This window comes from Barbus barbus (assembly GCF_936440315.1).
Source record: "Barbus barbus genome assembly, chromosome: 20".
Lineage (NCBI taxonomy): Eukaryota > Metazoa > Chordata > Actinopteri > Cypriniformes > Cyprinidae > Barbus > Barbus barbus.
Genome location: NC_136748.1, coordinates 777,150 through 792,122, shown reverse-complemented (window position 1 = coordinate 792,122; position 14,973 = coordinate 777,150). Strand labels below are relative to the sequence as shown.

The following is a 14,973-nucleotide window of genomic DNA, read 5'->3' as shown; positions in this document are numbered from 1 at the left end:
CTTCTCCTCCAATGACCCGGCTGTCCTGCGGCACTGAACTTCTTCAATTACTGAATCTCCCTGTGTGAATATTAGACTTTTGTAATGTGTTGCTTTCATCAAACAATGCCTAGGTAATTGTCTTTGCTGGCAATTAGCTAACAGGTTTGTCCGGCGCTATCGGCAAGCGCATCCATCATTCCCGGCTCGCCCAGCGTTTCCAGCCAGTGCACGGATCAATAGCCTCATATACGCCAGCCACGGCCCTCGCACACCACCATCTTTTATTTTCTTTCATTCCTTTCTTCCCTGTTTGCATTTTAGAGACGCAGAAATTGTGCCTTTGGGACGGCTGAATATATCCACTCACTTCAGCGGGATCAATAGAGAGTTTGAGATTGTTTCTGAAGTCTTTTCTCTTGTGAGTGTTGTGTCCGTGTTTTCCCCAGACCGCTCCAGCGGCGCGCGGGCCAGATGGATGCGCATGTAAATAAATCAATATGTTCAGGGCATTTTCAGCACATATCGAATATGATATCAACATCTATAATCCTTCCTCTCCTGCAGACGTCTGGGAGGGGATCTTCTGAACGCCAGACTTTCCTAGAAAGCACTGCTGGGCGTTCCTGAGATTTTACTCCAGTCTCTTTGGTGTTTTGTGGCTCTGGGCTGGACACCTCGTGTTTAAATGAGATTATTGTTACATTCTGGCTCTATTCACAATAGCTTTTCATTTCTTTAAAGGCATTTGTGCCTGGATATCCAGTGAATAGTTCCTGCGCTGATGGCTGTGGATGACTGACAGAAGCAGTGCTCATTTTAGCTGCACCTTTTAAAGTCAGATTGTTTTTCCATTTCTCTTCCACATTATGTGATTATTAGATGGGCACCAGTTTGATGAGTTGACCATCAATCTGCCCATTTTAGACTTCACATGCACATAATTAAACCATACTGTTTATGAAAACGATATTAGAGAAATAACACCGCTAGTTATTATAAATAATGCATCAAAGATTTTGGAAAAGAAACAGGAATAGGATTATTTCAGATAACACAATCATATTCTGTAATGTTGAGCGTTGCTGTTTGAGCTGAGTGAGTTAAGGCTGATTCAACCAAACCCATCTTATGTGAGAGAGATGTACAACATAAACATACAAAGTACAACGTACATCTGCACAAAAAGGATGAGATTGCACAAGTGAACTTTAACAACTAACAACATTATATTACAGTTGTGTTCTCATTATAATATTATGTATATGACCATCCAAGTCATAGTCCGTTATTGCTGTTTGAGCTGCAAGAGCCGAAAGTGATATAAACACTGATAAACTTAAGCGCTTTTGGTAGCAGGTTAGTTGCTCAAACACATCCCATATGAGAATAATACGGTATATAGTATACAACATCAATGTAATATTACAGTTTACAGATTGGCACTTCACACTGTGTTTTCATTTTCAGAGTGATTCCAGGCATCAGTGCAGACTTTCAAAGCCATGGTTTCACTTTAGCTCTCTGGTGTGAGATACACTGTTAAAAATAATATGAGAAATGTAAAAACAGCAGTGTGGTTGCCATATCTTTACTGTAAAAAATACAGTAGCAACATTTTAGTTTTCACATATCTTAAATTTACAGTAAAAAGGAAAAAAGTATGACATAAACTGATGTAATGTTAATATACCAACCTACTGAAGTACTAAAATCAGTTTTGCAACTTTATTGTACACTGACAATAAAAACACACGATAAAGAGAAAGACACATGAAGATTCATCACAAGAGTTCGTCATAAGTAGCTTTCCACAAGCTGAGCTGAAGACTAACTAGAAGGTGCAGAGTGTAATACCATCATGGTAACACACAACACTATGCAATAAACATTCAATTAACAACATAAGATGAAGCCTAAAACCTTAATGCAAATAATAATTGATAAAAAACAACAAAAACAAAACTAAGAACAAACAGTAATTTCAGTGAAAAAAAAACGTGAAATGTGAGCTCCCACACAGGGGATTTTGGTTGTTGTTTCTTCACTGTAAATTATACGATTATTTTTTCTTTTTCTATTACAAAAATCACCATACACGCTTAAAAATAAAAGGTGCTTAAAAGGTTCTACACAGCGATGCCATAGAAGAACCATTTTAGATTCTCTTTCTTATCTTTTTATAATCTGAAGAAACTTCTTTAGCCAAAAAGCTTTTGTGAAACAGAAAGGTTCTTCAGATGTTAAAGGTTCTTTATGGAACCATTTAGACTAAAAGGCATCTTTTTGTCTAAAGACTTTTGTCAGACTTCTATGGCATCGTGAAGCACCTTTATTTTTAAGAGTGAATAGTAAGGAAGCTTACAGTTAACCAATTAACAGATATTTGCTGCTGCATTTTTAGTCTTTTTTACCAATTACAATAATTTATAGGGTGTACAAAATGCCACCTTAACCAATTAGAAAAAGAAATCATTGTTTTGATTGACCGTCTCTTTCGAGTGGTCCAGTACTCATGCCCATCCCTGCAACAAAGGCAGATCTCGGTGAAGGTAAGTGCATCAGGCGGATGAATCTGGCCTTTGAATACTGAGATGCAGGCTCTTCATTAGCGGGTGAGGTAAGCAGTCGCCTTGACAAGTATACTAATTACTAGCGCGGAGCATAGTCGTGGAGCTCCGAGACGGGCTGAGCTGCAGCCCTGCTATCAGACACAATCAGACGGAGGAAGATCAGTTCTGCCCCACTAACCCTGCTGGGAGCCCCAGCACATCACCGCCGATCTCCAGCGCACCAGAGGCGGAGGAAACTAACACGAGCGCCGCTGCTCCTCATGTGAGAGGAGGATGGGTTTAAAGAAGTAAATATGAAAATCAAATGAGGGCTTTAGGCAGCCGCAGAGATTTTGCAGAGCTGTCCTCTGGCGTCTAACAGCCTCATCCATCACGGCCCGCAAGTAGTCAATTCCTCTAGTATCTGTAAATGTTTTTAGATATTAGCCAATTTATATGCTCCCAGATTCATCATGGAAAATCAGCTTTAGCAGGGGCGCATTATCAGCCAGCGCCTCTCGTGCGCATCATGAAGTTTGATGTACGACGGCGTTCACGGGGCGCCGAGGAGGAGGGGGCGTCTTTATTATAACCATAAGAAGAAGGGTTTTTAATTAATAAACAAACTCCGGAGCTCATCAGCGTCAGGGGCGATAACGATTGTCATTCGTTATATTTTTTTTACGACGATCGACCCTCGATGCACGCTGCCTTCTAATGAGCTTCTGTCCGCTTCTTCAGAGTCTGATAATGGCGAGACGAGGTTGTGCCGGCTTTCTGCTGCCCCATTCGTCATTTCATCAGGGGTTGTTAAAGGTGGCTGTGTTTTTGGTAAACAGCGCTTCCCTGCTCCTGAACAACTCCCGGCGGAGGGCGTCTTTCCTCTTTAATATTTCCCTCCTCAGATAAGGACGCCTCTGTCAGAATTTATGTCGACACGGGACAATTGCATTAAATTCGCTGTGTGTTTACAGTGTCGAGTGGAGGCGTCTTTAATAAATGCATGCGGCAACGTGTGCGCATCTTCGGCTCTGTTGTTATTTACTGCGCTGTTTGCACGCTGTGGATCCGCCGCTGTAAATGGCATTACGGGCCGTGATGAATGAGCGTTAGAGTAAACTCATTTTAAAAGCGACCTGATTTATTAGCTCTCTGGCCTCCATTTTCTTCAGGTCAGTGCTTGGCTGAAACCCCACAATGTCAGCCGCAAGGTCACCCTCTTTTTACGACTCTTCTTAACCCCATTGCTCAGAAAATGGAGGAAACGGCCCTGGGATGGACGGATGGACGCGCCGGCCATTTGAGGCAGGTGGTGTTGTGTGATGTGTGAAATGCGATGGTGGTCAACCTCCAATTACGAGTCCTGGTAAGACAAGGCCCTTAATGGCTGCTGCTTGCCTTCGGGGAGCTCTATTACACACTGCTGTTTTGCAGGACCAGCATCAAATCTATAAAAGTACCATTAAGAGGAAAAAATCAATCAAAATGCCATTAAAGTGGAATAAGTTGCCAATATTGCTGATGTGGTTGCGGCTTCTTTGATTTTCCCTCAGATTATTAGGCGCAGCGGCGTAGTGACTTTGTTAAGGGAAACGAGTGTTGTTGGGGAGTAATATGTCTCCCGGCTTCATAAAGTTTGCGGCCTCATATTTCCCGCTTTATTGATTATCCATTATCATTTGTCACGAGGTGTCCTAACTCAAGGGGAAATATAGCTCTGTTCATTGCAGAGCGGAGCGCCGGAGCAGCGTATGGATCTGCGTGTGAAGGTAGCAATCTGGGAGAAAAATGAGCTGAAAAACAAGGCGCCGCCGGTGCAGAGGACTGCTGACTTGGCTTTGTTCTCTCTTCCTCACGTCCTCTTTCAGCAGGAGGATAAAAAAAGATAAGATCGAGCGTTTGTTCTTCTCCAGCAGGGTTTTGATGTTACGACAGAGAGAAAGAGAGACCTCTGAGATGCGACCAGGGAGGGAGGATTGTGTGTTTCTGTGCGGCTGGATGCTGATGACAGGGGTGTGTAACGAGAGCCTAAAGAGCTCCAGTCTTAAGGTCTTTGCACACCGAGTCCAACATTTTCATCCGAAATATTTGCATGTTAAAAAAAATTCTGCGTCAGAAACAGGTAGCATGTTTCGAAGCTTGGTAATGTTTCTAAGATGGAAGAATGCTGTTTTTGTAACATGGGAAATATGATTTTCAATATAACAATAACTTAAATAATTAAAATAATAACTAATATAACACCCAGATTTTTGACTTTAGAGGACGTGACAGTGCATCCATCTAGTTGCAAATTGTAATCCAAGAGATTCTGTGTACTGTTTTAATATCTCTGTCTTATCTAAATTAATAGGAGGAAATTATTGGTCATCCAATCTTTTACATTTTTTAACACAATCTATTAGCTTAGATAGTTTAGAAGTTTCATCTGGTCTTGTTGAGATATATAGTTGAGTATCATCAGCATAACAATGAAAATTAATCCCGTATTTTCTAATAATATTACCAAGGGGCAACATGTATATTGAAAATAGCAGAGGACCTAGGACAGATCCTTGTGGTACTCCATACTTTACTGGTGATAATTGTGATGATTCTCCTTTTAAATGAACAAAGTGGTAGCGATCAGACAGGTAGGATCTAAACCATCTTAAAGCCTGCCCTTGAATACCAGTATAGTTTTGTAATCGATCTATCATGGTCTATAGTGTCGAACGCAGCACTAAGATCAAGTAATACTAGCAATGAGATACAGCCTTGGTCTGAAGCAAGAAGCAAGTCATTTGTAATTTTAACAAGTGCGGTTTCTGTACTATGTAACCTGACTGAAATTCGTCATTGAGATAATTTTTTTGCAAGAAGGAGCAAAATTGAGCAGACACAACTTTAAAGAACCTTTAACATTCAAGGGACCTTTCCATTCCACAGGAGGTCTTCTATAGAGAAATAAGGTTCTTTAGCTTATTGAAGTGTTAATTGCAGAGAAAACAATGGTTCTTTTAAGAACTGTTTGCTGAAAGGAATCTAAAATTGTTGTTCTTCTGCATTTCTGTGAAAACACCCTTTATTTTTAAGAGTGTGTAAGATTATTGATAGTCAGAATACATGGCCAATTTTAATTGTCTCTCATTGGAGAAAGATGCTTTTTAGAAACATGCTAACCAGCCAAGCTTTGACCACTTTCATATCAAGAATATGCCCCTGGTCTTGGTCTGGGTTTGTGGTCTCCACGGTCCGGTGTTGTAATGACTTCAGATTGCTGCAGATCTACTGCACACAGTTTTTGAAACGACTGTGCCAACAATTCTCTGTTTAAGTTTATTTGAATAGGCACCCTCATTTTGTAACCGTGTGTTGATCTGGACCTTGAGGGGTCTAGTCTTGGTCTAGCCTTCTCAGGTTGGAGATTTAGAGGTTAGCCAATAATAACAGAGGTCATTTACACACAGAAGTCTTAAAGCTACAATTGCAGGGCTCACTGAAAAAAAAATGGTCTTGAAAATCAAAATGATGACAAACTTTGACTTGCATTATAGTTGACTAATTTTACTCATTTATTTCTCATCACTATCTATTTGAGCTGAACAAGGCCTCATATTTCCCATCATGCACTGCCTCTGTCGCTCTCATATGGATATATCATTAGAATGACACACAATGATTCAATCCATTAAATCTGAATATGTTTGAAAATTATGGATTTTGTGTTGGAATAATAGGGAATCAATCCAAGGGCTCGTGGGCTGATTTATATGTTAGTGCAGCATGAATGGAGTGAGACATGCAGAATATTCATCCAAACCTCTGTATGCTCGTATCACAGAAATCCGGCAGATGTACCTGCTGCAGCTGAGCTCTGGTCTTTCATCTGGAAATGTCTAATGCATGCGCTGTAAAAAATAAATAGTTGAGAAAAGTTTTTTTAATTCTTCTCTGTAAAGATACTTTGTTTAGCCAATGTAAATTTGTTTGTTCATGCAATGCTGATTGCCTTATTTTGCCAATAGAAAAATTGTCAAAAAATTGTTTGTTTTTTTCTGTTTCCTGGAAGAAAAAAAAAAGATGTAAGTCACCACATTATCGATTTTAAAGAGATAGTTCACCCAAAAATGTAAATGATGTCATTAATTACTCACCCTCATGTCGTTCCAAACCCGTAAGACCTTCATCTTCGGAACAAAAATTAAGATATTTTTGATGAAATCTGAGAGCTTTGTGACCCTCCATAGACAGCAAGGATCCTCACACGATCAAGGCTCAGAAACGTAGTAAGGACATCGTTAAAATAATCCATGTGACATCAGGGGTTCAACCGTAATTTTACAAAGCTATGAGAATACTTTTTGTGTGCAAAGAAAACAAAAATAAAGACTTTATTCAACACTTCGTCTCCTCCACGTCACCCTATAGTGCCATTTTGGAGAGTATGAAATACGTAAACAACGTATGCTGTTCTGTGTCAACAGCACTGTACGCAGATACGCTGTTTGTTGTTTACGCTTTGATCTGAACCTAAACAACGTATCCACTTACGTTGCATACATTGTTCATGTATGTGATACTCTCCAAAATGGTGCTACAAGGTGACGCGGAGGAGACTAATTTTTCAATAAAGTTATGTTTGTTAACTTAGTCTATGTAGACAACATTGTCTTTGTTTTAGGGATGTTCATTTTAATGGTTTAACCGTTAACCGACCGATAAGAATTTTGACCAGTTAATACAATCAGTTAAACGGTTTAAAGTCACATTTATTTTTTTCAGTAATTTATCAAAATATTTTAAAAGGTTTGCTGCGTGGTTAAAATAAGCTACGCGTATAAAAAAAGAAAAAATGTTTTTAGAGAGAGAGGAAAAAAAAAAGTTGCCTATAAGTCAGAAATAGGCCGACGCGAATGACAAACATAATAAACACTGTAAACATAGCTAGGCTATTTTAGTTCCCCTCACTCCACAACAAATCCTTTCAATTAACAGTAGGCTATTTAGAATAGAACAAGAATTAAAAAAGTAAGAAGCTATATATACGACAAACCAAAACAAATTAATTTAGGCTAAAACAAAACTGAAACCAATGTTGGTTCTCTCGTTTGACACAAAATCAAATGTTTCCGTATTCGCGATGTATTTGAATGCCAAAATATTATTTACCTTTTAAGTATAGGCTAGGCCTCACTCGCGTTCCAACATCCACGTAAAACTAAATGTTTTGCATAACTTCACGGCGGTACGGTGATAACGCTTAACGGCACAGATTTGACTACATATTTAAACTGAGCAATGTGGGGTTTTTTCCATATGTTTGACGGATTGTTTTTATAATGATAATGAACAGGCTGCATTGTCAAGGTGGAATCACTTGATCCCCCTCCCCCTCCCTTCTAACAGCGGAAGCAAATACTCCTTTTAGTCATGAAGATAATCGGAATTGTAAAAGGTTTGCTTTTATTTGTCTACATTCACAATAAAAACAAATGTTTGTGCTTTTGTCAAATAAGCCTAAAAAAACCAAATGTTAGAATTTTTAACGGGTCACAGACACTTATTCTTTCTAATTTAGAATAATCTTATCGGTTAATAATCGGTTAATGAGCTTCGGTTGTTGGTTAGGAAAAATAACCGAAATGAACATCCCTACTTTGTTTGTAAAACAACTTTCAAGACTAAGATATCGGATATAAGTGGTTGAACAAACTCTAGGCCTCAAAACTAGACACACAAACCTCAAGAACGGTGGCAATCAACAAATGTTAAAAAGATGAGCTCTTTACATCGCAGTACAACAAATAACTAACAATAATGACAAAACAACAACAAAAAAGTTTAAATGAAGTCAGCAAAACAATAATCCTATATCAGTAACTGCATAATTTATTCATGCTGCAGTGCATGATGGGAACTCACAAAGCCTTAACATTTCAACAATATGAAATTCTTTGTTCAGACAACTGTGTTTGACTAGTTGGGACAACATTTGGGGTAATTTTGTTGGTCTGTCAAGGGTTTTTATGTCATTTCAAGAAAATAGTGTTTTTTTAGTGTTTGAGATTCAAAAGGTGTCGTAAACTGGATAATGTGCTGTTGCATTTTTTACAGTGTGTTCCTGCTCAACTCTTCTCTCTCCATCAGCAGCTTCCAGACACATCCTCAACAACATGCTGCGCGAGCCGTACTCAATACCAGACCTGCTGTTAGCCAAGCACGTCGAGCAGGTACCATCTAAGATGTTTAGCAGAATGTTCACGCTGCTCTTTACAGTGCAAGCAGACTGTGATCAGAGGCTGTAAAACTATACGCTATCATGCTCTATATTCAGTCTTCTGAAGTCATGTGATCATTTTATGTAAGGAACAAACCCAAATTTTTCTGTTTTCATATTCGTTGTTTGGTGTTCTTGTAATATTCTTTATGCTAATTATATAGTGCTCAGTGAAACACTGGGAGATTGTGTGTTAGTTTCTGAGATGTTCTCGTGTGAATCCATCACTAGTCTGACATGTGGCGGGCTGCACTGCATGATGGGTGTTTGCAATGGATGCTGAGGGGCCCGTCCCCTCCTGACTGTAATATTTCTTCGCTCTTTTCAGTGCACAGTAAATGACTGCTGTTATGGACCGCTGGTCGACTGCATCAAACAGTATCCTTCCCATAAAACTTTAAGCCTGAAATTGACGAGGAGCTATTCAGAGGGACGAGATGTGCAGAGCTGCACCTGACATAAAAGAGTGTGTGTGTGAGATCTATAGTGTTCACTGTCTGTATCATGCCGTCAAACAGCCCTTACTTCCTGTGTGTGTGTGTGTGTGTGTGTTTGATTTCCTCACATGTGCAGGATTATATTTTAGCACACGATTTTGTTTCACCTCATCATCGTAAGAAATATTTCCCATTTATTTCAATTTCAGCACTTTCTATTCAGTAAATCTGACTGAATCCAGATAATTTCAGCAATTTTTTTTACTTTTTGATTTTGTATTATCACATCGCTTCTCGTGTGTTTTTTTTGTCCTGCCTGACATACTGTTTAGGCAATGATCAATAATCTAAACCGCTAATATTGGCCGTGAGGTAAGATACTCACCTACATTTCTCTGACTATACATATACTATAAATACTATAACTACTATACCTAGTTGCCTAGACATACACAAACTGAGACTGTACAAGAACTTTACATATATACTGTACATTAAATTGTGCAAAAAGATAGAAATAAAAATAAAAATTGTATATATATTTCGTACATTAAATTGTTGTGCAGATTAAAGAGAGATTTTGTGGGAAGCAGCGCATAGTGCAAAAAGATTTGTAGTGCAATGCTCAAGTAAACATTTTTTATTGAGTCTTTGTAGCAGGGAGTGTTCATAGAAAGTGTCTAGTGTGCATATAGTGGGATGAGTGCGTTACTACAGGTGGTTTGTATAGCCCACTCACCTGTGTGTAGCACACTCAGAATTGCATTTAGGAAAAGTTGTCAACTGTATTAATGAGTTTGGGGGTGGGGGGGGGGTCAGAGAGGGACAGGGAGATTGGAGTTAAGAGCTCTCACAGCCTGGGGAAAAAAGCTCTTGAGCAATCTGACAGAGCAATCTGACCTTCTACCTGATAGTAGGAGCTGGAAGAGGTTGTGGGAGAAATGGGTGGGGTCTTTCATGATGCTGGAGGCCTTGCTGGAGCATCGTGCAAGGAAAATGTCCAGGATGGGGGGGGGCACCAATGATCTTTGCGGCAGTGTTCACTGTCCAGGTCTTGCGGTCAGCAGCGCTGCAGTTCCCATACTAGACAGTGATGGGTGGAGGGAGACTTGCCCTTTTCAGCCGGCGGAGAAAGTGGAGGCGCTGTTGTCCCTTCTTGTTGAGTGACGTGACGTTGGTGTTCCAGGTGAGGTCCTCTGAGATGTGCACCCCCAGGAATTTAGTGCTGCCGACTCTCGCCACGGTTGAGCCGTCGACGGTCAGTGGGGGGTGGTCAACGGAGTTTCTCCTGAAGTCCATCACAACCTCTTTTGTCTTACTCACATTGAGGGACAGGTTGTTAGCACCACACCATTTCGCCAGCTGTGCCACTTCCTCTCTGTAGAGCATTTCATCGTTGTTGCTGATGAGACATACCACTGTTGTGTCATCAGCAAACTTGATGATGTGGTTGGAGCTGGACTTGGCAGTGCAGTCGTGAGTCAGCAGCGTGAAGAGCAGCGGGCTGAGCACACAGCCTTGTGGGGCACCTGTGCTCAGTGTGGTAGTGCTGGAGGAGTTGCGGCCGACATGGACTGACTGAGGTCTTGCAGTTAAAAAGTCCAGGATCCAATTACAGAAAGGGGTGTTAAGGCCCAGCAAGTTTAGTTTGTGGGTGAGCTGTTGTGGGATTATAGTGTTGAATGCTGAGCTGAAGTCAATGAACAGCATTCTTACATAAGAGTCTTTCTGTTCCAGGTGAGTAAGAGCTAGGTGGAGAGTGGTGGATATTGCATCGTCCGTGGAACGGTTTGGACGGTATGCAAACTGGAATGGGTCCAGTGTGTTTGGGAGACTGGACTTGATGTGATGCATGACTAACCTCTCAAAGCACTTCATCATGATTGGGGTCAGTGCTATGGGACGATAGTCATTCAGACAGGACACGGGTGACTTCTTTGGCACTGGAAGTATGGAGGTGGATTTGAGACACGTGGGGACGACTGCCTGGCTCAGCGAGGTGTTGAAGATATCTGTTAGGACATCCGTCAGCTGTGCAGCACAGTCTCTCAGTACACGTCCAGGTATGTTGTCAGGGCCCACAGCCTTTCGTGGGTTAATCTGGGACAGGGTCTTCCTTACGTCAGCTGGAGAGAGACAGAGTACCTGGTCGTTTGGAGATGTGAGTCGTTTCTGTGCAGGTGTGTCGTTCTGTATCTCAAATAGTGAGTATAAGTGGTTGAGTGCATCTGGTAAGGATGTCTCATCATCACTGGCCTGTGGCGGGGGCTTGTAGTCAGTGATGGTCTGAATGGCTTGCCACAGGGACCGAGTGTCTTTACTGTCTGTGAAGTTGTTGTTGATTTTTTTAGCATATTGTTGTTTTGCCTTCTTGATGCCATGAGACAGATTGGCTCTTGCTGTTTTGAGGGCTGCTTTATCTCCTGATCTGAATGCTTCATCTCTGGTCTTTAGCAGCCCACGAACCTCTGCTGTCATCCATGGCTTCTGGTTTGCACGTGTGGTGATGGTCTTGGTGACTGTCACATCATCAGTGCACTTTTTGATGTAAGCAGTCACAGTTTCAGTGTACTCATGCAGGTCTGTGTGGTTGTTGTAGGTGGCTACCTCTTTAAACATGTTCCAGTCTGTGTCCTGGAAGCAGTCCTGCAGTGCTGAGGTGGCATTGTCTGGCCATACGGTGATCTGCTTTTGAACTGGTTTGGCGAGTTTGAGAAGTGGTCTGTATGTTGGTATTAGCATAACAGTGATGTGGTCCGAGTACCCGAGGTGGGGGCGGGGTACAGCCTTGTAAGAGTTCTTTACTGTTGTGTAAACAAAGTCCAGTGTGTTGTTTCCCCTTGTTGCAAAGTTCACATGTTGGTAGAACTTTGGTAAAACTGTCTTTAGGTTTGCATGGTTGAAGTCACCGGCTATGATGAAAAAGTTATTTGTTTGTTGTTCACTGCTGGCGCTGTACAAGTAGCCAAGTCTGTAATCTCTATACATATATAGAGATGTAATGATCCAAACATATAATGCAATGCAATGCTGATTGAGAGATGAAGAAATAAACGCTCCTCAGAAGATGTGAGATGAAGATCATTCCTCCGCTGAGGAACAGTGAAAGTAAAGCTTCTGGAAACAAACGCTCCTCAAAAGATCCTGATGATCAGATTTGAGACGCACTGATTTTTCTAGAAAATGATTGATGGAGAATCAAGTAAAGCTGAGCTGCTTCAGTCCAGTAAGTGTTTATCTAGAAATATGACTGCAGTTATTCTGATGTTTACTTGATCAAAATCAGTCAAGATTTGACAGAAAAAGACACGAGAAGCAGCAGCTGAAGCTGGACGTTTCTACAATTACACTAAAAGAGCTTTTATTAGATAAAACACTCTAAACTATTGATCGGGCGACAGAAGACATGGAGGAGATTGAGTGTGAAACAGGTTTAACAGCAAAGACGGATCATGTTGATCATTTAAAGGCCACAAATGTATGCATTAAATATGATAGAGTATCTTTATAGGATTAAAATACTCTGTAAGGTTCAGGTTTGTGCTGTTGTAGATACATGTGCATCTCAGACTCATCACTCTTTGTGTGTGTGTGTGTGTGTGTAGTCGGGGGTGAAGGGTCACAGTGTTTCTCTGTCTGAGGTCACTCATCCCTGTCCCTCCACTCTTTCTCTCTTTCTCCATGTCTTTTCATGGGTCAGCATTCATTCGCTCTGTACATCTACGGGGGTTCATTCGAGTCTCCAAGCAGAACCGCCCCATCAGACCGTTACGCCCTACAAACACAACTCTTCAGCACTTCATCACCTTTGTGTTTTTGCTGAATGTGTTATATATGCTATTATACTATACCTGGGTACACAGACAGCATAGCAACACCCTAGCAACCCCTCAGAACCCTCTATCACTGTAATGTTGGCCTGTGTTGAGTGATGCTACATTCACTCCTGATATTACAACAAACACACATTCCTCTGCTGTTGCCACAGCAACCCTGCCCAGCTGTCAAAGTGTTTCCATGGCAACTGAGCACAGGTAACATAGAAACGGTTTGTGAAAGTTTACCATCCCTTCAGCTCCCATGAGAATGAGAAGAGAGCGCACGAACTAAAGTTGTGTGGAGTTTGTCCTTAACTGTAGTCCCCCAGTGCCATCGGTCTGGAGCATGAGGACCTGCTGCGAGACAAACTCCGAGAGAGGAGCCTGTCGTTCTTAGGTAAGCCTCCGTTTACCTCAGGAATATAAAACAAATAGTGCTGTCAAATGATTAATCGCATCCAAAATAAATTTTATGTATACTGTGTATATTTATTATGTATATAATTAAATACACACACATGCAGTATATATTTTGAAAATATTTACATGTATATGCATTTATATGTTTATATTCTTATATTTTATATTATATAAATGTTTAATATATAAACAACATATTTTTCTTAAATTTATACATGCATGTGTTTGTATTGTGTTTGTATTTATATATACTTAATAAATATATACAATGCACACACGTGTTATGTAAACAAAAACTTTGATTTTGGATGCGATTAATTATCTTTTTTCAGATTTTTTTCAGAATCTGTATTGGATTTTTTTGTCCATAAATGAATTTAATTTATCAGGTTTATCAATAACTACAAAACCAGAATTCAGTCCCAAACTAACAAACCCCTAATGAGTTCAATTTCAGCCACATCTGATACCCATTCTGGCATTGTTTTTTGTTTTGTTTGTTATATTATTATTGTTATTTTTTTTTATATATACAGTGAATCTTGATATTTTATTTATTTATTTTTAAGAAAAAACGTTTAATTTATATAGTGAAACCAAGCAATCATGTAGGCTTATGTTTGTGATTAAAGCAGAACACTAACATGTTATATTCATAATTTTAGTTTAAATGTTCAAGTAGGCATGCATGTTTCTTGTTTTCAGTGTTACAGTACTTGACTTCAGATTTACTCAGTGCAATCCTTACTCATTTTTGCTGCTTTCCTGCTCTTACACACTCAAAAGCACATATCCCAACCCAATATTGCCTTCCTACAAGCATGTAATATCAAATCTCCTTTAAATGAATGCTCTCACACACAAAAATATATTACTATTACTTCCTTGCCTTCACTCATGGCATAGTTTGTTTTTGTTTGTTTTCTTTGTTTGTTATATTACATTTCTTCAGACTCATATTTTTGTATACACAGTATAATGTGTGTGTGTGCAGAATATAAAGCTCATATAATAATGAAGCATATAATCTTTAGAGTGACCTCAGGTTGAGTATCATCATTGACTGTTGAACAGAAAATGACTTTTTCTAGCTGTATTGTGCTCTCTGCTCACGTCGTTTACTCTCAGACTCATTTATAATCCGTCTTTATAGATGGGCATAAGGCTTTCTTTCTGTTCAACATCTTTCTTTCTGAGCTCAGACTTTGCCTTCTGTCTTTCAATGACTGTATTACTCATATATGACTGGTGATTTTGAAGTTTTGTTAAATGTTTGAGGAATACAGCAGCACATTATTATGATGTGTCCTGATGCATGTGTGCGTGATGTTCCCGTTGTGTTTTTATGTGTGCTGTTTCTGGAGCGACAGTAAAGCGAGTTCTGACCCGACTGAGGGTGTTCGGGCTGGCGGGTCACGCGGCCTGATAAATGGATTGGAAATGAGCTCTGCAGCAGCTGAGACAGCTCATTAATTCTAATCAAAGGTGATGTACAGAGACGATCTGCC

The 14,973-nt window shown here is 40.2% G+C and overlaps 1 protein-coding gene across 13 annotated transcripts in view; it reads left to right on the top strand.

The window, feature by feature from the left end:
• The window catches only part of LOC306886327 (CDAN1-interacting nuclease 1), a 96,990-nt gene that overhangs the window by 39,558 nt on the left and 42,459 nt on the right, over nt 1-14,973 (top strand). For 6 of the 13 annotated variants that reach the window (XM_079443360.1, XM_079443361.1, XM_079443355.1 and 3 more), the window contains 3 exons: nt 8,628-8,743; nt 9,119-9,168; nt 13,375-13,442. In XM_079443360.1, the coding sequence (XP_079299486.1) occupies nt 8,628-8,743; nt 9,119-9,168; nt 13,375-13,442 (234 nt within the window). The remainder of the gene's footprint in view (nt 1-8,627; nt 8,744-9,118; nt 9,169-13,374; nt 13,443-14,973) is intronic. The other 7 variants (XM_079443362.1, XM_079443352.1, XM_079443358.1 and 4 more) reach the window with 2 other exon arrangements.